The sequence below is a fragment of the Mercenaria mercenaria genome, chromosome 3, assembly GCF_021730395.1.
Source record: "Mercenaria mercenaria strain notata chromosome 3, MADL_Memer_1, whole genome shotgun sequence".
Lineage (NCBI taxonomy): Eukaryota > Metazoa > Mollusca > Bivalvia > Venerida > Veneridae > Mercenaria > Mercenaria mercenaria.
The window spans coordinates 73,495,588-73,520,362 of record NC_069363.1 but is presented as its reverse complement, the minus strand read 5'-3'; the positions used below and the strand labels follow the sequence as shown (position 1 = coordinate 73,520,362).

Here is a 24,775-nt window from a genome sequence, read left to right as displayed (position 1 = left end):
CGTTTTTCTATTATTTGAACTATTGACCTAGTTTTTGATGGCACGTGACCCATTTTCGAACTTGGCCTAGATATCATTAAGGTGAACATTCTGACCAATTTTCATGGAGATCTCAAATCATCAAGGTGAACCCTCTGACCGATTTTTATGAAGTTCCATTCACAAGTATGGCCTCTAAAGAGGTCACAAGGTTTTTCTATTTTTAGACCTACTGACCTAGTTTTTGATCGCACGTAACCCAGTTTCGAACTTGACCTAGATATCATTAAGATGAACATTCAGACCAACTTTCATACAGATCCCATGAAAAATATGGCCTTTAGAGAGGTCACAAGGTTTTTCTATTATTTGACCTACTGATCTAGTTTTTGAAGCCACGTGACCCAGTTTCGAACTTGACCTAGATATCATCAAGGTGAACATTCTGATTAATTTTCAGGAAGATCTTGTGAAATATATGGCCTCTAAAGAGGTCACAAGGTTTTTCTATTTTTAGACCTACTGACCTAGTTTTTGACCGCAAATGACCCAGTTTCGAACTTGACCTAGATATCATCAAGGGGAAATTCTGACCAATTTTCATAAAGATGCCATGAAAAATGTGACCTCTAGAGTGATCACAAGCAAAAGTTTACGCACGCACGGACGGACGCACGCACGCACGGACAGACGACGGACGACGGACGCTGCGCGATCACAAAAGCTCACCTTGTCACTTTGTGACAGGTGAGCTAAAAAGGAGTGCAAATTGCATGACCCAGTACAATTTAAAATTACAGTAAAAACTCTAAATTACCACATATTCTGCTGCCAATAACAAAATTTGTACAATTGAACAAACACGGATATTTGTCAATAATGTAATAAAGAAAACCGTAAAGAATGACTTGATTAACATATCACTATGGGACCGTACAGTACTGTATTCAAGATTCCAACGATCAACACAAAATATCGGAAATAGACAGTGATAAAATTTGCACACTCTTGTACATCACTCTTATTGCGTAAGTAGACTAAAATGACCAGTTATCAATTTCATAAATATGCGTTCGTAGTATTTGGTACTTTAAAAATTTATGGGTCTTTCTTGAACTGTTGCATGTTCAAAAACAGTTTAATACTTTATAATACTATAATTTATTGTACTTGTAAGCGTAATTCAAAAATACGTATTATCAGAAATTTACTGGAATCAAGTAAAAACATTTTGAAATATTCCATAAACTTACATGAAATATAATATTCTATAATTATTATCTAAATCTATGGTAACTACTGTAGTACTTTAATTTAAATTGCAAAATTGGTTAGGGTCACTCCAAGATTTCACTCCTGACTCCACTCCAAGACTCCACTCCATATTTTGTCGTATGCCTACTAAATTTCCCTTAACATTGTGTGATACATAAATGTAACGTCCCAGTAAACATGCTAATTTTGGGGATTTTTTTTTCTCCTTCTCAATCAGAAGTGGGGTGTTTTATGCTGACTATTTATTTATGTTTAATTCGCATCATTCTACCATCCATAAGGTTAAGAAATATTATCATAGTATAATTTTGATAACAAATGTATTTAACGTTGATTCTTTGTTGAACCATTATATCAATGTAAATGCTTGGGCTTTGTTTTGTTCAATATAGCAGTGTTTCTCCTGCGAGATGTTACGTATCGCAGATATCTCCGGAAACTGGAAACTGACCCTGTCATTCGGCACGACTTGCATTTTGTGATGCTGTTATGTATTTGTATTCTTGTATAAATAATGTCGGTCTAATGATGCCTTCGTATAAGTTTGCTGACTGACTGAAACACATTTGGACATATCAAAATTGTTATATTGTATGAACATGATAATTTGTTTATTGTATTATGATTGCCATGTATATAGGATGTATATCTGCCACATGGGTCTATGACCTTCTGGCTGAATGAAAACGAAACTTGAAACTTGAAATGTCAGACAATATATTGGTCTAAATATATACAGTTTTGTTTTAGTACCTTTATTTCAATATGCACTTAATTGATTGCTAATATACCATGGTTTACGGCCAAAGATTTAGCTTCTAGTATTTCAGGAGTATGCACATGTGTGAGCGATTCCATAAAACATTTTATTGAATGACTTGTCGGTCAATAGTCTAAATTATTGATCCTCGGTCCTCCTGATCTCGGGCAGTAGTTTTGGCTGTTGACCTACAAGCCATTCAATAAGCGTATAACAAAATGCAATAAACCTGCATAACTTGTATATAAAAAGAATATCGGAATGCATTTTTGTATTCCATGGCGTAAATCACTTACGCTGGAATGTAGGTATGCAATGCTATAAAAATACATGAAGCTATCTCATTTTCGTTTGCGAATAAACACGGGAAATGTGGGATGTTCCTTACTCTGTGAAAAATGGTTTTGTTAGAAACCACAAGCTGACACCCCTCATTTCACAATATAAATTGCCATCTTTTACTTCTATACTGAAATACGGAAATAACATTTCTGCTGACATTGTTACATTTTGTAGTTGACAGCCCCATTCTAGTATTTAGCAAATTTAAATGTTTCATTTCGTTATTCACCTCCTTTATCAAAATGATAAATCACATTTTTACAAAGACATGGCGCATTATGTTCTTCCCTGGGACGTTTTGATAAATCAAATACACTTTTAAATAATAAAAAAAAGATAACCAAGATGGGCGTTGTTTCATCTTGTATCATACAATAACCGCCATTTTTCTTATACAGAAGTATTCTAAATATTTTATCTTAAGATGAACATGCTATCTTATTATCTTGCCTGTGCATGCATTAATGCATTGCCGTGTTTTCACAATTTAGAAATGCACCATATGGAAAGTAACTCTGCAAGTTTCGATGAAATCTCTTCAAACTCTTGAATATTTACTCACAAACAAGCCTAAACTTCCTTTACTAAAATAGAGCGACGCTGAGTACAAATACTTCTGCAATAATTTTAGGAATAATTCTGGTTCTTGCAATAGGTGCTTTCCGTCATTTTTAATTTCCTTGAATAGACTGGCAAAAATAATTGCATGCATTAAAAAAGTGCAAAAAAGACGATTTATTGAAAAAAAATCAAAATAAAGGTAAAGCCTTGGAACTCTTCTTGATATCTGTTAACATACCAAGTTTCATCGAAATCGCTTCAAAACCCAATATTACTACCACAGTATATGTGTGGCAAAAGCATAGTACTATAACTCTTTCAAATGTCATCGAACCGGATGACCTAATAGTCGAAGCTTCATATGAAAATTCGTAAGAGACGAAATAGAGACAAGAATTCCCATTACACTCCATATCTATGAAGGGAAATAACCCGATAAGGCTAAATACCGATTGTCCGGCTTTGCTTACTTATTTCAGGTATTCATGTTAAAAATATTACATTGAATCGAGAGATAATGAGGTACTGTTTTACAATAAATAATAAATATATTAAGCTAGAAATTAATCTACAGCTGCCAATGTAACACAATATGGACACACTGTACATGAACATTGTAAGTTTTAAATATTTCCCAGCGAGCATGCCAATATCGGAGAGATGCCGGTAGGTAGTGATGTTCCGATTGTCGCCGACAATCGATTGTCGATCATTTAATGAGCCAAAGTCGCCGACATCGATTATGAACTTGCATAATCGATTATTTGACACTTAGGCTAGTTTAAAGCATATTCGGGAGTTACGCATCTTTTTGGTGATATTTCCTCTTTAGGCTCATTTCTTTTCCACTCTTCAAAACGGAGGCAAAGCATATTGCGTTCGATCAAAATAATAATGCAATCAAAGCTATAGTCCAATATCCAGGGAATACTATACCACCAGTTTGGATTCTACAAGATATGTAAAAGTGCAGCAGCGAAAGAAAATTAATCAAGAGCTCGTCGAACACGAAATGCCCCCCTTGATGCATTTAGTAATTGCACAAGGAACAGAAATTATATGCACACTGTAAATAAGTATATGTAAACCATGTGACCCACAGGGCGGAGCCATATTTGACCCTTGGAGAATTTAATTTGAATAATCTTAGTAGAGGATCACTGATGATGTCATATACAAATATCAAAGCCTTTGGCCCTGTGGTTTTGGACAAGAGGTTTTTCAAAGTTTTTTCCTATATAAGGCTACATAAACCATGTGACCCTAGGGGTGGGGCCATATTGACCCCAGGGAAATAAATCTGAACAATCCTGGTAGAGGACCACTAGATTTTGCTACATACCAAATATCAAGCCCTAGGCCCTATGGGTTTTTGGACAAGAAGATCAGAAACCATTTAAACTGTTCCTGGCCAATGTGACCTTGACCTTTGACCTATGACCCCAAAATCAATAGGGGTCACCTGCTGGTCATGACCAACCTCCCTATCAACTTTCGTGATCCTAGGCCTAAGCGTTCTTGAGGTTTTTTCATCCGGAAACTGTTTTACTGTTCGGGGCACTGTGACCTTACCTTTAACATACTGACCTCAAAAACAATAGGGGTCATTTAGCTGGTCATGGGGCCCAAACCCAACTATCAATTTTCCTGACACTTGGCCCCCAAACGTTCTTGAGTTATGCTGGGGGGAAAACCAATTTTACTGTTCCTGGTCACTGTGGGCCTTGACCTTTGACATACTGACCTCAAAATCAAAAGGGGTCACCTGCTGGTCATGACCAACCTCCCTATCAACTTTCGTGATCCTAGGCCTAAGCGTTTTTGAGTTATCATCCGGAAACTGTTTTACCCGTTCATGGTCACTGTGACCTTGACCTTTAACATACTGACCTCAAAATCAATAGGGGTCATCTCTGGTCATGGGCCCAACCCCCCTATCAACTTCCCTGATCCTAGGCCCAAAGGTTCTTGAGTTATCATCCGGAAACCGTTTACATTTCAGGGTCACTGTGACCTTGACCTTTGACATACAGACCTCAAAATCAAAAGGGGCATCTACTGGGGATGACCAACCTCCCTATCAACTTTCATGATCTGGCCCAAGCATTCTTGAGTTAACATCCGGAAACGGATAGGTCTACATTCCGACCGACCGACCGACCAACCGACCGACCGACATCTGCAAAACAATATACCCCTCCTTTTTCAAAGGGGGGCATAAAAATGGGGATTGTGTTAGCCGATTATGCAGTAAAGACCGCAAATAATGGTACCCCGCCCACGTTCGTAATATTGAAGGTCATTGAAGTTTGAACCAATAATAAAATGTACAAACAGGTGTTTTAGGTCTGACAGCATGGTCAGTTTCTCAGGGACTCCTGATAGACCCAAAGCCGTTTGGGTGCAAATCATATAAAAATGCACCAAATTTTACCTCAATAAATAAAATACTTTTTAATTAGCCCCATTGATATCTGCCCCTCAAGGGCTAAAAATTCACACACAATTACATTAAATCCTGCTAATATATGCTGATACAGTGAGTCAAGTGAGCTAATGGTTAATAAGCTACAGATGGTTCAGTGTGAAAGTCCGATTATTTTCCGATTATTCGCTCGGAAGGCTTTCCGATTATATCCGATTAATCGATTATCATTATGCTTTCCGATTATCATCACTACCGGTAGGTATGTCAAACCGATAAAACATGTTAAAGGTCGTTAACCTGATTTTGGCCAACTAATGGATTTTTTTCGGCGTTCGCTGAATAACATGGATTTTGACCTAGATTATGTAGTAATCGGGACACGGAACAGGTGCGCGCTGAGAAGATAAATCATTTATTAAGTCTTAAATGGCATTGATTACCAGAAGGCACATATTAAATGGAACATATTCAGTAGTTTTGTTACCCTAAACTAAAATGATATATTAGAAATTTATCACAACTAGAGAAAAACGAAAGTAAAATTCTTCCCCCCCTTGCGTACCTCGCTTATGGATGAATGAGTTGTGGCTGGTTGTAACTGTAGAGTCAGTATACCCAGTGTCGGACTGTACGCGGTTTCGCACACACGGCAAATTCATGTTCTTCGTGAAAATAAAGCAGAAAATTTATCAATTCTCTGTTTTTATTTCACGAAACTGAGTTATTTCCTTCATAATTTGACACCAGGGGTCTTTCCCCACTGGAGCCTCGCTCTGGCAAGTGCAAACAAAAACAATAAGAACACCAATGGAGGCCATGGTCAGCTGAAAATTTTTAAATTTTCATTTAATAATGACTACGCAAACAACAAAAATGTGCAAATTAAATTTAAAAATCACTATTCATCATATATTTTGTAAGTATTTACCTATTACTTTACCCAAATAAAAAGATTTCAACATTTTTTGAAGGTATCCCAATCTGCAAATGCTTGATTTTTTGCTTTAAGATTTTTTTAAACTGAGAACTTAATCAAGTAATTAGAGTTATGGGGGTCATTACTAGTGATTTAAAAGCTAGGGTTTTATTTTCATGTCAACTGGTTAAGCCTTTTCCAGTCCAACTAACTGTACGCTGGTCGACATATTGTGCTAGTGGGTTACTTATGGGAGATTCTGACCCAACACGAAATTATTTCAGAATCAGCCCAGGACGTGAAATCATTTTGACCTTCTATCACTGAAATGATACCTCTTGATCATTTAAATTTGCTGCTTAGTTGAAATATTGCAAATGAATAATGTGTTCGTATGTGCATATCCAAATATTTTCTGTCTGTTACATTCTGTTTAATTCTGAATTTTTCATGCGCCAAACATTTTTACCTCTACGCCGTTTGTCTTTTTAAAGACATTTCTTGTTTAAACTTTACCAACTGATCATTTACACTCATTTGTGTTCATCGAGTTCTTAATACACATCAGTTTTTCATTGTAAATATTTCTAAACTTTGATTTTCCTATCCTGGTTGCCCAACCAAGATATTTTAGCATAAGTATAAATTTAACAAACACACTTTGCCTGAAGAATGTTATGAATATAAGCACTACAGTATTAAAGTTGTCAAAGACTTGCATTGACAAGAACATATTTTGCCAAAATTCATTAGCAATGCAAGTTTATAAAATTATAACATCCCTTTGTCTAGCTTGGTTCTGCAACCAAGATAAGATTTAAAATAGATTAATTCCGAAGCTACAACTTGTTTCAAAACTTGCCTTTTGTTTCAGGTAGATGGAGTATTCCAGTGTATATATATAATGCAAATGTAAAACTAGAAATCATATTGAAATTACAAGAAATAATCCACTTTTTTAAACACTTTTGTATTAAAGGGAGATAATTACAAATTTTCATAAAAAGTAATAAATCATACATTTCCAACAGGGATCTGGCTCTATGTAATGGGTCTTTTTGTTCCTTAAATAAATCTCTAACAGAATATATGAAAACTGAAATATGTCAGAAAATGTTGTTCAAATGGGATTGACCACCTTTAAAAGGCTGGTTTCTTTATATTGCTAACATCATTAACATAAATAAAATAACATCCGTAAAGCTTATTCTTATAGATATTAATTTGACATGTTTCGCCTGTTATTTGACCTTAGGAAGTTTTTTAATTTTATTTAAGCTTAACTGACCTGTTCTCATTTTTTCAGACGTGTATCTTTTATGGAAGTTTTCCAGAAAATTTTCGTGAATTCATAATTATACGCAAAATAACAAAATAATTAATTTACTAACTCCAATTTTACAGGACTTTAAAATGCTTGAAAATCAAGATAAAGCTCCTACCTGTAAGATACACTAAAAACCCGACAGAAAAACTTAATACATCCGACTGAGACATTGCAATTCAAAGTCCTTTGCACAAAAAATAAATCGATCTTAAAACGAAAAATATCTGTATTAACTGGTTCATACAACAGAACGATGTAGAGCGTGCAGTTAAACTCAGTTAAACTACTCAGCGATGTGTGGGATATCGGCCAGTTGTGCAGTGTGGCTTTCCTTGACACACTGCAATGGGAAGTATACACGAGAATATTTCATCGATTTAATACCTTGTTGTTAGGGTTACAGTATTATTAAACGATAAAAAAGTTATAAAAAGTAAATTCGGCTTCATTTTGCTCTTATTCCCAAGAAAGTAAATCCTACTCCAACAGTATAAGGATAATGATGGTGCCTATTAAGAGCAATTAAGATCCTTCTAAAGCTTATTCTTTACAGACAACGGATCTTATTTGTTCTATCATGCCATCTGTCATGACTGTGACTTAAGACTTTTTACTACAAGTAACTTGTAAGGCTTAACTTTGTTTATTTTCTCTAGCATTTTGGGATTATTTTTTTTTTTTTTGGTATTGTTGTGTTCTTCTATGCGATAAAATAACTGAACTTTCTGCACTTTTTAAGATTATTTTGGAGTTATACAATTTAAAAACGTTATATATTCATATTCTACAATAGTTATTACGTGAAATAAGTTTGCCCAAACTAAAGCACTAAAGCACACGCAATAATTTGTTTAGCCAATTAAACTGATGTGAAATTAACATGTGAACGATATCTTAAATTGAGTATGTCCAAAATTATACATTCTATCTATCTATAGTATCGATGACCGACCGACCGACCTATCTATCTATCTATCTATCTATCTATCTCTCGCGAGTATTATGGGCAGGGTGCGCGTCGGTGATTAGTGCAGAATAAAAGAATAAAAACTGAAAGACAGTTCTTTCAGCGGGCGTAAGAATACGAAAGTGACAAATGTTGTTAAAATGTTAAAAGGATGGAGTAAAAAGATAAAAACAATTACAGTTTAATTAGTAACTAAGCTGGGCCAATGCCTACTTGAAGGACTCAAGGTCGAGAAGGGTTGCAATATTTTGGGGTCACCTATTCCACAAGATTGTGGTATGGGGATAAAAAGGAATATTTCAAGTAATCTGAACTGACATGGACTTGACGTAGACTTAAGGGATGCATGTGTCTAGTTAAGCTGGTAGGGACTTCTAAGTAAAAGGGGAGGGAGATAGCTAAAAGGGCATGGTATATCTTACAGAACATGACGAGCTTGGAGTCTACACGTCTATTCTCAAGCGTGCGCCAGTCAAGGAAGTTTAAATAGACTGGCAAAATGGTGGTTATTTTATTTGATCAATAATTTGACTTTTCCCGCTTGGCGAATTTTCAAACAGAATATTATATTAGGCGTAAAAAATTGTTTGTTTCCGGTATCCCGACCTACCCTAAATTTTTGGCCCGACCCTAAATGTTTTTATGACCTTTGAGAATATTTTTTTCAACTTTTTAACAAAAAATTACAAAACTGCACTTTTTATGCTTTAAACATGGCCAGTGATGTTAGAGATCAATTTACTGATGCCTTTAAGCCATAACCCCCTTATTTGTTTTCATTTTTTAACAAAAAAATAATTTCCAAAAATTCTCCCTTAATAAAAAAAAATCAAAAAAAAAAAAAAAAATTCCGACCTACTTACCCTAAATTTTTTTAGCATGTTACTGGAAAAAATATTTTTTAGGCCTTATATATGTAAAAGAATTTTCAGTACTTCTCATGCAAATGATTTACAGCGCAAAGTGATTTCTTTCAAATTACCTCAAAAGAGTTATTCGTGCATATCAATAATCTAAAATGAATTGAATAAACTGAAAAAAGTCACGTAATTTTTCACTTTTCAATGTACCATCACGTAAAATGAGTAAGATCTAAGCCAATTTGTTTTCCTCATTTGTTTTACGACAAGTATAAGTTGTCGGTGGGTACTTGTCCGTAGGGCGGCGTGACATTCCATTGACAACTGTCTGGAGGCTTTGATTCAAATGGATCTATTGCTTCAAAGGGTATTATACAGACACTTTTACCATGTTCTTCTTTGTTTTTGTGTAGATAATTACCTTGGTTTCTTAATAAGGGTCGTCTGGAATGTCAATTGGAAAGATTAACTTATTTTTCGTATCAGGGGCAGTCGATGAAAATTTGGGGTCGTATTTTCACTTCCTTTTTTGGGGAAAATCTCTTTAAAAAAACAATGCATATTATTATTATTATTATTATACCTGACTTATATAGCGCTATTTTCATACAAAATATGTACTTTCAAAAGTGCTTTACAAAAACATAAAGAACACATACATACACATACATACATGAAAATACATTGGTAAAAGATTAAAATGAATAGTAATTAAACAAGATCATCCATAAATTATGTTCAACGTTAAATTACATAACGAGACTGATCCCTTTCTAAACACGAAACAAACCTTTCATGGTTTTTGGTTTAACGCCATTTTCAACAGTATTTCAGATTTTGTTACTTATTTATAACATATGTGAATGTGATTTGGTTTAACGCCATTTTTCAACAGTATTTCAGATTTTGTTATTTATCTATTACATATGTGGCAGAGATGCGTTTTCAAAGATTTTTAAATGCGGACAGTGAGCTTGAATCTCTGATGCCTGCTGGGAGGGCATTCCAAAGTTTTGGAGCTGCATGCTTGAAACTTCTGTCACCATACTTTACTGTTCGACTCCTCGGTACAACCAAAGACACCGGGCCGTTTGCCGACCTTAAGTCTCTACGAGGCTTGTACATGTCCAGCACATCGACAATGTACTTAGGAGATTCATTGTGCATGGTTTTGTATGTAAGTGTTAAGATTTTGAACTCAATGCGGTGCTGAACCGGAAGCCAATGCAACTCCTTCAAGACCGGCGTGATGTGTTCGTATCTTGGAGTCCTGGTTATGATGCGGGCCGCATTATATATATTATATATATTATCAAACACTTAGTATGTTATCACTTCAATCTCATTGGACAGTGTTGTTTTCTTGTATACCGTGTAAACAGCTCCATTTTGTTTGAGAGCATTCTCCTCCAAGTAAATATTATTGACAAATATCCATGTTTTTGTTCTGTTTTGAAAAATTTCTTATAGGCAGCAGGGTGTATTGGTAATAGTATAATCCACGGGTCATGCATAAGTGCTCTCTTTCTTATAAAAACAACCACTCTTTACAGTTTATCAAATTTATCAAGTAAAGTGGGTTCATTAGATGGAAACAACAATATTAAGGGGCAACACAAAATAAAAATATGTTGCTTAAATTGAAAAAAAAAAAGTCAACTGGTGCTGTTTAAATGGCCAATTTGGATTTTATTAGATAACATCATCTCAGGGTACATTTTATCTTGTTTGTGCTATATCAGTACTATTTAATGCACTGCCTGTTATCACTTTGTTTGGCATCGTGAAACGAAGGATATGTATTTACTTCCTTAATCCAATCCCATTTGATACTTAAAGATTTATTTCTAGGAATCCTTTCATTATTTTGATGACAATGTACACATTGTTATGAAACACTCTTTGAATAAAACTGACAAGAAAATACATCTATATTAAGTTTTACTGGAAGGAATGTTGGGATTCATATTTCGACTTGTTTTATCAGCATCAGTGTCATTTTCATAACTGAAGTTGCATCTGACCGTGTTGTAAATAGGTATATGTTGCCGGTGGGTACTTGCCATGCCACCCGAAGTAGGGCGGCGTGACAATACACCGACAACTGACGTTTGTTTTCCCTGTCAGGAGGCTCTGACAAAAATGAATCTATTGCTTGAAAGATTAATAAGGCTTTTTCCCCATAAATGAAAGAGAAATTTTCATACACTGCTCCTGATAAGAAGAATAAGTTAATATTTTCAGCTGACGTTCCAGACGATCCTTATCAAGAAACCAAGATAATTATACTCAAAAAACACAGAAAAACATGGTAAAATTTGACATTTCAAGCAAAAGATCCATTTTTATCAGAGCCTCCTGACAGGAAAAACAAGTCAGTTGTCGGTGGATTGTCACGCCGCCCGTAAAGCCCACCGACAACTCAACAAAATTCCTAATCGGTCAGTTTATATTGTAATACATTTTTGTTAATAATGCATGTATCCATACGAAATTTCACATACCAACATTTGAATAGGTACTGCAGCTAATTATTAATTTATTTTTGGCCGACTCACGGCCGAAGTAACCGCATTAGGCGTTTTGACCAACATTGCATATTTTCACGTGCAGGGCATGTGCACAAACATGCACGTGATCGTTTACACTTTTTGGCATTACTGACGAAAATCCTACTGGAAAAAAACACATATCATGGTGAAATTGACATAAGAGCAATGCGATCGAGCTGTCGGAATGTTGCTAGCCGGGACACATTTACGACACGTGAGTAATTTTTTTCGCAATTTCAAAAGAACTTTGATATAATTTGTTTGTAGCTGTCACTTTGATGGTTATTTTCATTTTTAATCTTATTTCCGTTTACAGAACCTTCAATCGGTGGCTATCTACCATCCGAGCGAGCTCTTTTGGCGAAATTTAATCCAAGTACAATTCATGGAAGTGACCGATTTGGAATTTTGTTGTAAAATTCCGACAGCTCTGGCGCGATGCTCTTGTGTCAATTTCACCATGCTATGTGTTTTTCTAGCAGGACATTCGTGCATATTTGTGCACATGCCATGCACTTGCAAAATACTGTTCATGACTTGTATATTTTTATTAAATTGTCTGTGGGCACTTGTCACGTCGCCCGAAGGGTGGTCTGACAACCCATTTGCAACTGACTTGTTTTCCCTGTCAGGAGGCTCTGATAAAAATGGTTCTATTGCTTGAAAGGTTAAGAAGGTTTATCTTCTGTTCATGGCTTTAGTTGTTTTACTGAATGAAGATAGGTGAGAACAATTCTGGGTCATCTGAATGTCAACTGAAAACATTAACTTATTTTTTTATCAGGGACAGTGTGTATGGAAATTTGAAGTCGTATTTTCTCTTCCATTTTTTTGTGTGAAAATCTCTTGAAGGAAAACAATTGTTGTTTTACTGAAAGAAGATATGTGATAACAAATAAGGGTCGTCTGGTATGTCAATTGAAAACAGTATCTTTTTCTTCTTATAAGGGGCAGTGTGTGGAAATTTGAAGTCGTATTTTCTCTTCCATTTTTTTTCGGGATGGGGGAATCTCTTGAAAGAAAACAATTCGTATGATACAAAGACACAATATTCATATACTACATTCCAAAAATATATACTACATTCCAAAAATAATGGCGAGTATTCCAGGACTAATTATCAAATGCTCGATTCGCAGATACCACCATGAAGCTAAAAGTTTCGATGACAGTTGTAGTGAAAAAGAAAACATTAAAAAGAAAAAACTAAATATTGTACGTTATCATTGGAAAATAACTTCAGAAAATGCATTTTTACAAAAAGAAACATATCAATCTATTGATGGTATATGCTTTTTATTTCTGTATAGGGTAACGTCAGGTTTATACGCTATTTAGGAAATATGTCATACAAAAGTTGACACAGTTGAACCAAACCTTAACTATACTTTATGTAAAACTGTGATATAGTTTAGTATTCAAACACACATAGCTGCAGATAACACATTATTGTTAGTCTTATTATTATTATTAAGCCGCATTAACCAAATAAAAATTCTCATCATGTACTTCACATAATATAATTAACGTACCAGTAGTGTACCTTGTAAATATATTTACAACATAAAGTCATGACAAATGTCAACATCGCCCAGAGTAATATGTTAATCCCGCCTCGAGTATTATTTAGAGTATACCGGGATTCACTAATACAATAAAAAAGTTTATAACAGTTTAAGGAAATGATAGATAAAAGGAACCGGTCGCACATATCTTCGTTACAATATTATGTTTCAGACACACAAACTGCCTACATCACAAAATAGACGTAATAGTTTAATAAATGATGTCGGTACAGATATAAAACTTGATATTTCTGAATTTATCGATACGTCTAAATTCATGTCTCCCGAAGAAAGATCAAATGTAATGACCGGACACAAACATCGCACCCATTTATCAAATACTGGTAGTTTAGATCCCTTCTGTAGAGCAAAGCTTTATTCGTATCAAACAATACAATTTTCTTCTGGATAAACATAATGCCGAATACTTCACGTACACACTTCTATAAAAAGATATGAAGGTAAGTTTTATTATTTCCCCAAAAAATAAACAATATCAGATTTTTATATAATGTTATATTGCCACTTATTTATAAATAACAAAAATACTGTATAGAATGCATCGTTTGTCAGATTATTTACAGTAAGAATGTTAAAATTGACGGTTCTCGAGATACGTTTTTCCAGAAAAAAAAGGCATAGTGGTGGATTCTTAGTCTTAGAAAGGGAAATATAATCCAGGTTTTATGTAATTCTTCGCACTTGGTACTTTATCACTAAAAGTGTTTTATTATGGCAAATTGTAATGAGACTTATTTAGTCTATTACAAATATTTATAAAATCGACTGATGAAGGCTAGATATGGGTTTGCTGGCTGTTTATTAATAGGCGATAATTTAGATCGTGAGTGAAACAACTTTTTTAAGGTTATATTATCCAATAACTGAGAACTCCCAGTACGTTACGAAGATTTACAGGTCAAACTAATCTATAAACAACTCGTCCTGGGGATATTTTTCTTAATAAGTCAACTTTATGATGTATCATCTTAATGCTATTTTATTTATGTTAATGATGTTATCAATACAATTTAATAGGCCTTAGGTAAAATTTTGTTTTGATTATACTTCATTTATCTATTCTCGCTTTTTATGGAAGTTTTTTTTTCTTTCAATACTTTTCATGTTTTGGTAATTATACACAAAGTAACAAATTACTACTTCATTGATACAAATTTAACAAGACTTCAAAATGTCCCAAAATTAAGATAAAACATCTTACCTGTAAGATACACTAAAACCCCGATAGAAAAACTGAATACATCCAACTTGGCCATTGTAATTCGTAGTCCTTTGCAATAACAAAATAATGCAAATTCACCTTTAACAGTGGAATCAAATATAGCGCGCGCAACTATTAATGCACTTCTACATATAATACATAATGTAACACATAAAATACTACAACGCACTGATATACCTCAAGCGATAGGCGGAAGCCTGGTTATACTTCATTACACACGATAGATCATGAGGTTGCACAAAACTTAACAGCATCAAATAAAATCTGTAAAAAGATCATTTGGGAGCAAAGAATGCAACCAAAAAGAGTAACAGCAGACTCGGTTTGATTGAATCTGTTCATGAGAGGTAATGAAATGAGCAACACCTCTCACGCCCCATAACACCGGTTTAAGCGGAACTCTATTACACATATGCTGAATGAACTTTATGATCCCAAATGACCAGAAAATATAACAACACTGAAAAAAAGTTAAATCAAACTTTTAAAATGGCCATTTTTTCTATCTAATCATACTGCAACCGTATAATGAGAATGTCTATGAGGCTTTACGACGCTGTGGTGCAAAGGACATATTTAAAGATTATTGTTTATTTTATTTTTTGATGGGTTTAACGTCGTACCGACACAATTATAAGTCATATGGCGACTTTCCAGCTTTGATGATGGAGGAAGACCCTTAAGTGCCCCTCCGTGCATTATTTCATCACGAGCGGGCACCTAGGTAGAGACACAGACCTTCCGTAAGCCAGCTGGTTAGCAATGAAGAATTCAACGCCCCGAGTGGGGCTTGCACCCACATCGGTGAGGGGCAAGTGATTTGAGGTCAGCGACCTTAACCACTCGGACACTGAGGCCCCCTATTGTTTATAAACAATGAGATGACTAGTATATCTTTTGCTGTACCGTGTCATCTATTTTGACAGACATTTTACTTCAAGTCACTTTTTATGGTAAACTTTGTTTTCATCAAGTTGTCATTTTTTACTTCACTGAGCCTTCTGCACTCTTGTTGATTATACTTTATTTATCATTGGAATAATGTGAAAAAAGATACTATATACATCAATAAAAATGTATCTTTAGTTAGATTTATTCATTTTGTAATAATCTAGTAATTCTTCAATGTAAACTGTATTTCTTATGTAAAAGAATATTCTGTTCGGCACAAAACGCTGATGTGGTAAAGGCAGGTAGATAATCGCATAATTTTTGTGAACCGAGGCGTAACCGAGGTCCAAACACAGTCCTTTCCCTTAAAGTAAACACGGCTATTCCTTTTTACACCTGTCTATTAAAAATGCACCTTTTAGTTTTGTACGTACATGTACTTAAACTTATTTCTAACTGAGATAAAATTAGACGACAAGAATACCTTTTTGTGAGATTACAAAAAAATAAACCAGGATTTTGATGTCCTTTTACTACGTTTTTTATTACGTGGGAGTTTATAATACGAAAACTAACGTCAAGCTAAACCAAATCTTACTCATTATTCCCACGCTATATTTAATCAAATTGGGATAGTAAATTTTATTATTCAAACACAAATAGCTGTAGGTAACACATCACAATTAGTTTTACCACATTTGAATATATAGCATGTACTTCACATTATATAATAGACCTAAGTTCCGGTAGTGCCCGTTATTAATATATTTATGACAAACGTCAACATCGCCCAACATAATATGTTAAACTTGCCTTCCGTATAATTATTTAAAGTACACCAGGATTCACTTATACAGAACAGGGCATAACAATTTAATTAGGGAAATGAACCGGACACACATATCTTCATTGCAATACTCGAATAATTTTAGACACATAAACATTGCATGCCTTCCAAAATAAATGAAATGAGCCGCGCCATGAGAAAATCAACATAGTGGGTTCGCGACCAGCATGGATCCAGACCAGCCTGCGCATCCGCGCAGTCTGGTCAGGATCCATGCTGTTCGCTAATGGCTTCTCTAGTTGCAGTAGGCTTTAAAAGCGAACAGCATGGATCCTGACCAGACTGCGCGGATGTGCAGGCTGGTCTGGATCCATGCTGGTCGCACACCCACTATGTTGGTTTTCTCATGGCGCGGCTCAAATCCTTTTTATCAAAGAATATCTGTGGTAGTTGTTGAATAGTTCAGCTTTAAGTCTCCCGATAAATGAATAATTTTGATTAATGGATGGCTTACATAAACTACAAAATTAGAATCCGTTATATATGGTTTATTTCTCTTTTTTAGAGAGACTATCTTAAGAATGCCACTTTGCTCTTTATTCAAAGATCAATAAAAGAAGGTTCAATGATAGAGCCACAAAGCCTTATTTTCCTTTCAATAGGGCGGGTCATATAATAAAACTATTGTCCATATAAAAATAAAGTAGAATAGTTGCTAAGAATGTGGTAAAAATGATAATTTTGATAAACATGCTTTATTTAATCAATATCTCAGTATCTGTACCAGTGTATATGTATATATTTTAAGGTAAAGTCACTTCTTCCCTTGTCATGGCCTTTTCAATGCTTTACAACTCATGGCAATCTAAATTCAAATAATATTTCCTGTTTAATGGAATGGTTTCAGGGTACGGAAATTCTTTCAGGCTAAATCCTGGCTGACGTCTTTCAAAGCATGTGCAATTGCTGTTCTGATAACCGATTGTTTTGACAATGCTAACTTAGCGTCACTGATAGTCGTGTCTGTTACCGCGGCAACAAGAGCAACAGGAACAACCTGAAAAACAGAATGGACACCAAAGATGAAAAATTTAATAGGTCATTCTGTCAGTTAATCAAAATATCTATGCCGCCTTCAGGCCTGGATCCAAAAATATTTGATGTGGGGGAGGGGGCGGGGTGACCAGTTTAGAACGAAAGCGTCAGCGGCGAGGTGCATAGCGCCAAGATGGGGAAGGTACGGAAATGGAACCTGCGCCCCTTTTTGGCGGAGGAGGTCAGGGGATCTCCCCCAAAGAATTTTTATATACATGTATGACATGGTGGGCTCTGATGCATTTTTGCCTAAATTTTGAGGTATTGGAGGTGTACCCCCTCATTTTAGGGGTGTCATGGGGCTACCCCTGGAAATGTATGAAATACATGTATGAAATGATGGCCTCTGGTGCATTGTTTTGGTTTAAATTTTGAGATACTGGAGGGGGTATTCCCATCACTTTAGTGAGGTCAGGGAGCTCTCCGCCATGAATTTTTTGAAATACGTATGAAATGGTGGCCTCTAGTGCGTGTTTGGTCTAAATTTTGAAGTACTGGAGGGTGTATTCCGCTCACTTTCTAGGGTCAGAGGGCTCTCTCCCTGGAATATTTTGAATTACAGGTATGAACATGTGGCATCTGGTGTAATTTTTGTGTCAAAATATTTAGAAAATATTATTACTTTGCCAAAATAGTTAGGTGCAATTTTGATGAGTATAGGTAACAACTTCTTAGCCATCTGGGGTGGGAAGACAGGGGCCCCCTTGGCCCGGCCCTGGATTCAGGCCTGACCTTATCTAGTATAAGCGACAAAGAGTTATTTTTTTTTCATATTATTTACAAATATCCATGTTTGATCAGTTTTACACATTTTGTTTTAGGCAGCAGGATATATTGGAAATTTTTAATTGACAGGTTTAATTCCACGGGTCATACAAAAGTGCTCCATTTTTTTATAAAAACAACCACTTTTCAAATTCATTAAATCTATTTATGTGCATTGGGCTTATTAGAAGGAAACAACATTTTTTGAGGTAACAAACGATAAAATATGTTCTTGAAATTTGAAAAAAAATTAAATTGGTTCTATTTAAGGTTTAGGAATATATCACCAAAACAGAAATGTTTGGAAATATCTAATAAATGAACGACACATTTACCAACAATCTACCTAAACATTACATGTTTTGCCGAGGAATACTTTAAATATTCTAAAAATGTTGTTCCCTTTAAAGATGAATGTCATTTGTAAAGAAATAAAGATAAACAACTGCTGAAAACTACGTTATACATAGTGAAGTGAAATTTCAACATTATTGCAAATGCATCAAAACGAAGATTCGAACAATTCTTTGAAAATGTTGAGTTTTTAAAATCACTAGACTGTCCGATGATTTTTTTTTCTCGAAATGTAAGGCTTAGCGTTAAAATGTCGTTTTGGCTTTTATTTGGACACGATCGTCTCTGACCGTCTCTGGAGAGACTTATCGCCTGTCATCACTTCTTGCAGTCTGAAGTGAAGCCAGCATTAAATTATATATATATTTAGTTATTCGTATCTCATTTTATACTTTTAAAAGTATTCCTGGGAACCTTTGATGACATGTATACATTGTGTTGAAACAACATTAAATGTCTTGCTTGTTTCCCAGCAGTACTAATTAATACCCTGCTTGTAATCATTTTGGTTAGTATTCTGAAGTGTTTGGTTGCATTGAATCTTATATGTATTTACTTAATTATTCCCATCTCATTTTATACTTTGAAATGTATTCATAGGAATCCTTTACTTTGACGGCAATGTGAACATGCTTTGAAACACTTTGTAAATAAAACTAGCAGGAAAATACGTCCAGTCTAAAATGTACTTGAAGGAAAGTTAGGGTTCATATTTTCGACTTGTTTTAGCAGCATCAGTGTTAGTTTCATAACTGAAGTTGAATTGGACTGTACTGTCAATACAATTAAAATATAAATCGTTTCACGGGCTAGGATATATGAATCCTCTTACCAATTTAAAACTACAAATTAATCCTGTCCGGAGTACAAAATGTACTAGTATCTATGTTCCTAGAAATAATTTACCAATTGTGTTTAAGACGATCCAGAAAGATTTGAATTTAATCCAGTTTGGACTGTATAACATATTGTGTTATGTAAAAATTACCTTTAACACGTTTTTAAAGAAGTCATTCGTGAAAATAGTAAATGTTTATTAAAATTAGAAGGAAAAAAAACAAGACAGCTAGACAAGACAGGTATTACATGGTTAATCATCAAATTCTTTGGCTAATTAACCACACTATAAGACTCACCTTTTCTTTATCAGTCGCAGTGATAATATGTTGGGTTATTGGTCTGGAAGTTATGTTTTCTGACACTTCATCCGTGTCGTAAATAGATCTTAACAAATATTCGGTGGCCTTCACTTTTGACAAATGGCCAAGTCTCTAAATAAACATAATAAAATATAAGTGATGGTAATGTTCAGTTAATTATAGCATAATTTTGTAATTAGATGTGCAACCCTGTCAGAGAAGCTCAACTACATCATAGCAACAAGGAAATTACGGTAGGTAAAGCTCCTTTTAAGTTTGCGTATTCATGATCATAATGATTAAATGCACTATGGTGACGTACGACGCCGCACTGTTACAAGTGAGTGTTGCTCAAGACTGCAAGTCGTCGAGAAATCAATATTTATATTATTACTTTCATTCTCATTAGCAATTTCCATGTCAGTTTGATCATTCTTAATACAGAATCTAATTATCCCCATTTTTACAGTACTTTCATTATAACATATTAAACTTACACCATTTTTCCATTGTCATTTGCATGTCTTGGCAAAGCGTATTTATTAATTTGACAATGGGTCTAAAGCTTTCTTCTGACAATTCCTATCGGGTGTATTTAGCAACTGTTATTTTCAGTTTGGGTATGGTGCCGCAGAAGTACGCCCAGATTTCAATAACAGTCAGAAATATGTACCTCTATTTTATAAGTATTTTACAAGTAAATATTTAGAGGCTTTGCACTGTCGGGAATAATACTTGAACTAAAAGCAACTGTTTCTTTGTTCGTTTGTTTTGGGTTTAGTGCTGTTTTTTTCGACAGTATTTCAGTTATGTAACGGCGGGCAGTTAACCTAAGCAGTCTTCCTTGATTCTGTACCAGTATCAACTTGTTCTCCGAAAGTAACTGCCACATGATTCAGAGGTATAAGACAAAATGACTTTTGACAGATTTCTTGGAGAACATATGCCTCGCCCGAGGATCGAACTCACGACCCCGCGATCCGCGGATCTACGGTCTCCATATAAAGCTAAGCGAATGGGCGAAAAGCAAATGGCCAATTATTTCCAGTAAATCAAATTGTCTACGATATTATAACGGGGGAAAATGAAGATGATAATAAAACTTACTTCCAGAATTCCGACAGCTCGATGAAAAAGCTTGTTATTGCTGCAATTTAAAAGTGAAAATAAAGAAAACATTCAGTAAAACACAAAAAATTAACCATCCGTAGTCCCCATTCCTCAGCTACATAACCGCGTTAAATATTAGGGAATCGATCTTACGTTTTTCGTCGCGAAGCGACAAAAAATGGGGATCGAATCCCAACGTAACATGAGGTACCCAAAAAAACACATATATCCAAATAAAAAAATAGGGATTTCCGGTTAAACCCGGGGCGGCGACCCCCCGATGAAATTGGGGATATCAGGGTTTTTTTTTTTTCGTTAATTTTAATAAGCGTCCTCAATCAGAGCGAAAGAAATATCCCACAATAAGTTTCTGCGACCCGAAAAAATATTCAAATAAGCGTTAATTTTTTTTTGCGTCAAAAGCAAATCCCGTAACGTGCTACACTGATTAATTTGTGATCAAACATCTTAAAAATCATTACTGATACATTTTTTAAACGGCGACATTTTGAACATTTTTATATTTAGATGAGAGTGGTTCACGTTACACGGGCGCCGCTTTTTAAAAATTTTGGGAGGAAAAAAAAAATATTCTCCAACGAGTTTTTCAGCTGGGGGAATGGAAATAGATCACTTTGGCGCTTTTCAAATCGATTTTAATTCCCTTTTCCCGGGATTTTTGTTTCTTTGAACTTCTCGTTACAAAGCCAAATTTTAATTTTTAAAATTTAAAAATCCTATTTTACTTGCAGCATGACGATTAAGGTTTATTTTACTTTTAATAGAATAGGAGGGGCACTCCATACAGCAGGCAGGGTTGGATTTTAAATTTTTTTAAAAACTAGTAACAAACTTTCCTTTGTATAATAAAAATGTAAACAAACACCCCCCCCCTAAAAAGCATAGAAATTCCTTTTTTTTTTAATTTTTATTTTTCATCAATTTGAAAGGGCCTTTAGATTATTGTTTCTTAAGGCCATGCATTTTACACAGAATTTTTAGCTTTTATTCTGCCAAAGCTGTGCTCGCCTAAATATGGAAGGGACGGCTTCTACAAAGAGCATAAAAAAAAGATCGGCAAATTGAAAGGGCATATAGAGCAAATCTCCCAACATCCTTGACAAATGAATGAATCTCGTTGTAAGCATCTGTTACATGATTGATCAGTCAGCAAACCTTTGAAAAAAGGGTTGGGTCTAAAAAAATATGCCTGTTTCCTTAACCCACCGACAAGTTTTTACCCCCGACCAAAATTTTTTTTTTCCAAAATTCAAATTTTGACTTTCTTTTTGATTATGGGATAATTTATTGTCCCCGACCTCATCGCGCATATAACGACGTTCCGTTCCCGTCGACAGAAAAACATGGCAAAAGCCTTTTTGTGGGTAGACTCGGGGTTTTGGGGTTTTCACCCCGCGAAAATCAGTTTTCTTTGATGTTTATCGAGTTAAAAAGTTCTCCCCCTTGTAAATAAAATCTGGGTAAATTTCAAACGTTCCCCCCAAAGGAGTATGGAAAGGGGCGGAGCGTCATAACAATTACACTGAAGATTCAATCACGCCACGCGCCGACGACAGGGGTCTCTCGCGGTTTGTATTTGACAAAAATGCCCTTCATTAGAAGGTTTTTGTCAATTGAAAACGTTAATTGATAAACAATTCGTAGAAGAGCAGCCTATTTCGTTTGTACCATTTGTTCGGGGGTCACGCTGTCGGTTGCATTTTTGTGGCCCCGAAAACCTTTTAATTAGCAAAAAGGGCCCAACTATGTCTGTCTGAAAAACTATAAACTTTGCCTGTTACACAAGTTTTACGAAAAAAAGGGAATCAGTGAGAAAAAAATTGTATGAACAACATCGTTTTTAAAAGGGCTGAAAAAATTTTTTCAAAAATTTTATTTGTTTTACATTAGGCAGTTATTTGGCGATAATAAGGTTACGAACACGAAATTTTCTGCACCTAAAAAAAAAAAAAAAAAAAAAAAAAAAAATTCCTCCCTACCGCCCCCCTTTTTTTTTTCAGCATGTTACGGGAAAAAAACTTTTTTTTTTTAGGCCCAATTTTGAGTTTGGGGATCATTTGTTATCATATAATGGTGCTTTTTTTAATGTTATTAGTATTTAAGTACATTACAGGGGGAAGGGAATGAATTTATGATGGAAAGTCTGAAAACAAAGTTTTCGTTTGAAAAGGGACCCCAAACGGGTTTATTACATGCCGGGATCCACCATTTTACTGCATAAGGCTGTTGTTTTATTATGATTGATAAAGTTGGCAAACGTTTTGAAAAAGATAACATGCTAACAGAGAACGCGGGATTATCCCAAGTTCCATTCGTTTTTTTTATAGTTCTTTGGCTTATAAAAAAAATATAGATTTTAAACGGGCGGGTAACATTGCGATCGGGCTTTCAAATAAAAACTAACTTTTTTTTTTAAAAATAGTAAAGATTTTTTTCAACTTGGTTCATTGTTCTTTATGACCAAATTAAAAAAAAAAATTTGGTTCCTTCATTTTGGTAGAATTATTTCCCCTTTTCAGTTTTTTAGACGCAAAGGTCCAAAAAAAATGTGTTAATGCATTCATTATGCTATTGGCTTTGTTTCTATTTCCACACTCTTTTTGACCCCGTGCAAATTGTCAACAGTGGGATAGCGTTGAAAGGAACTTGGCGCAGACACAATATTTTTACAGTCGTACGATACAACCACTTTTTAAAATAAATTTGTTTTAAACGTCCCCATTTTAAAAAAATATATCTGACCCCCAAAATTTTGTAATTACAAAAATACAGCCCTTATCTGGATTTCTGAAGATGCTCGATTATTTGGTCAAAATTTTTTTGAAGGAATTAAATTTCAAACGTTCCTAAATGCAAAGTTTAAAGTTAGTCAAACCATAATCATAAAATTTTTAAATTACTTTCCAAACACAGGGCTCAAATTTTGGTTTTTCAAAATGCAAGTTAAGATAAAAATTTCACACAATTTATTTTGCAAATCAATAATAGTAAAAAATTTTTTGCGTTTTTGTTAATTTTTGAGATTCGCTTTCTTTTAGGATAACAAAAACAAACATCTTTTTGGTTACCCATTTTTTTTGAAGGGGATTACGTTTATAAAGAAATGTAAGGTCTGTCTTAAATTAAATCTAGAACGAGGCTATCTTACTTTTTTGTACATGTTTTCCCTTTGAAACGCTTTTTATAAATTAGGTACAAAAAATTTCCCTTAAATGCCGTAGTTTCACCCAGTAGTTAAGTTCCCATCAATGATCTTCCGAATTATTTTGGGGGTCATTTTGAGTTAAACGCACAAATTTACCCAAGGAAACGGGTGAAAGCAATTTTTGATGTTCTACATGATTTTTAAAGGATATTCTAACATTTTATTAAAGCAAATTTGCAAATAATTTCAGATAACAAAAAAGAAAAAAAAGTACAGTCATCAAAATTTTTTGCAGTACTTGGCAAAAATTTAAAATTTTGACTCTCAAATGAAAACTGAAGACGCTCCATTTTTTTTTGGGTCCATGTTTCATTCCCCAAAAAACATATGAAGTATTTTGGGGTAGAGCTAGACTATTTTTTTTATTTTAAAAAATTCAGCTTTATTTCGGCATTGAAATTGGTGTCGGGGCTTGGAAAATTTTCTACTGTTTGCCAGCATGGGTTATTTGAAATCAAATGTTATATGACACATACCAAATCTTTAAAGTTTATACGTTTATAATCATGACCGTCAATACAATAAACAATTGAGCTTTTGTGGCTCCTGTTTCAAACTAAACTGGGGAAAGGCAGAACAGATTCTTAACTGTTTTCCCATCTGTTTTCCCTTTTTAAGATAACAAAGTAAAGG

At 34.7% G+C, this 24,775-nt stretch overlaps 2 protein-coding genes across 4 annotated transcripts in view; both read right to left on the bottom strand.

Moving 5' to 3' along the window:
- The window catches only part of LOC123524401 (fibropellin-1-like), an 88,646-nt gene extending 73,733 nt beyond the window's left edge, over positions 1 to 14,913 (bottom strand). The window contains exon 1 of one of the 2 annotated variants that reach the window (XM_045302570.2): positions 14,755 to 14,913. In XM_045302570.2, coding sequence (XP_045158505.2) covers positions 14,755 to 14,809 — 55 coding nt within the window. In that variant the 5' untranslated portion in view covers positions 14,810 to 14,913. Of the gene's footprint in view, positions 1 to 7,703; positions 7,895 to 14,754 lie in introns of those variants that run through there. The other variant, XM_045302571.2, reaches the window with a different exon arrangement.
- A 2,073-nt stretch (positions 14,914 to 16,986) lies between these two features.
- LOC123524403 (glucokinase regulatory protein-like) overlaps positions 16,987 to 24,775 on the bottom strand; it is a 31,442-nt gene continuing 23,653 nt past the window's right edge. For both annotated transcript variants that reach the window (XM_053538898.1, XM_053538899.1), the window contains exons 18-20: positions 20,914 to 20,953; positions 19,804 to 19,938; positions 16,987 to 17,510 (exon numbers count right to left, since the gene is read on the bottom strand). In XM_053538898.1, the coding sequence (XP_053394873.1) occupies positions 17,376 to 17,510; positions 19,804 to 19,938; positions 20,914 to 20,953 (310 nt within the window). In that variant the 3' untranslated portion in view covers positions 16,987 to 17,375. The remainder of the gene's footprint in view (positions 17,511 to 19,803; positions 19,939 to 20,913; positions 20,954 to 24,775) is intronic.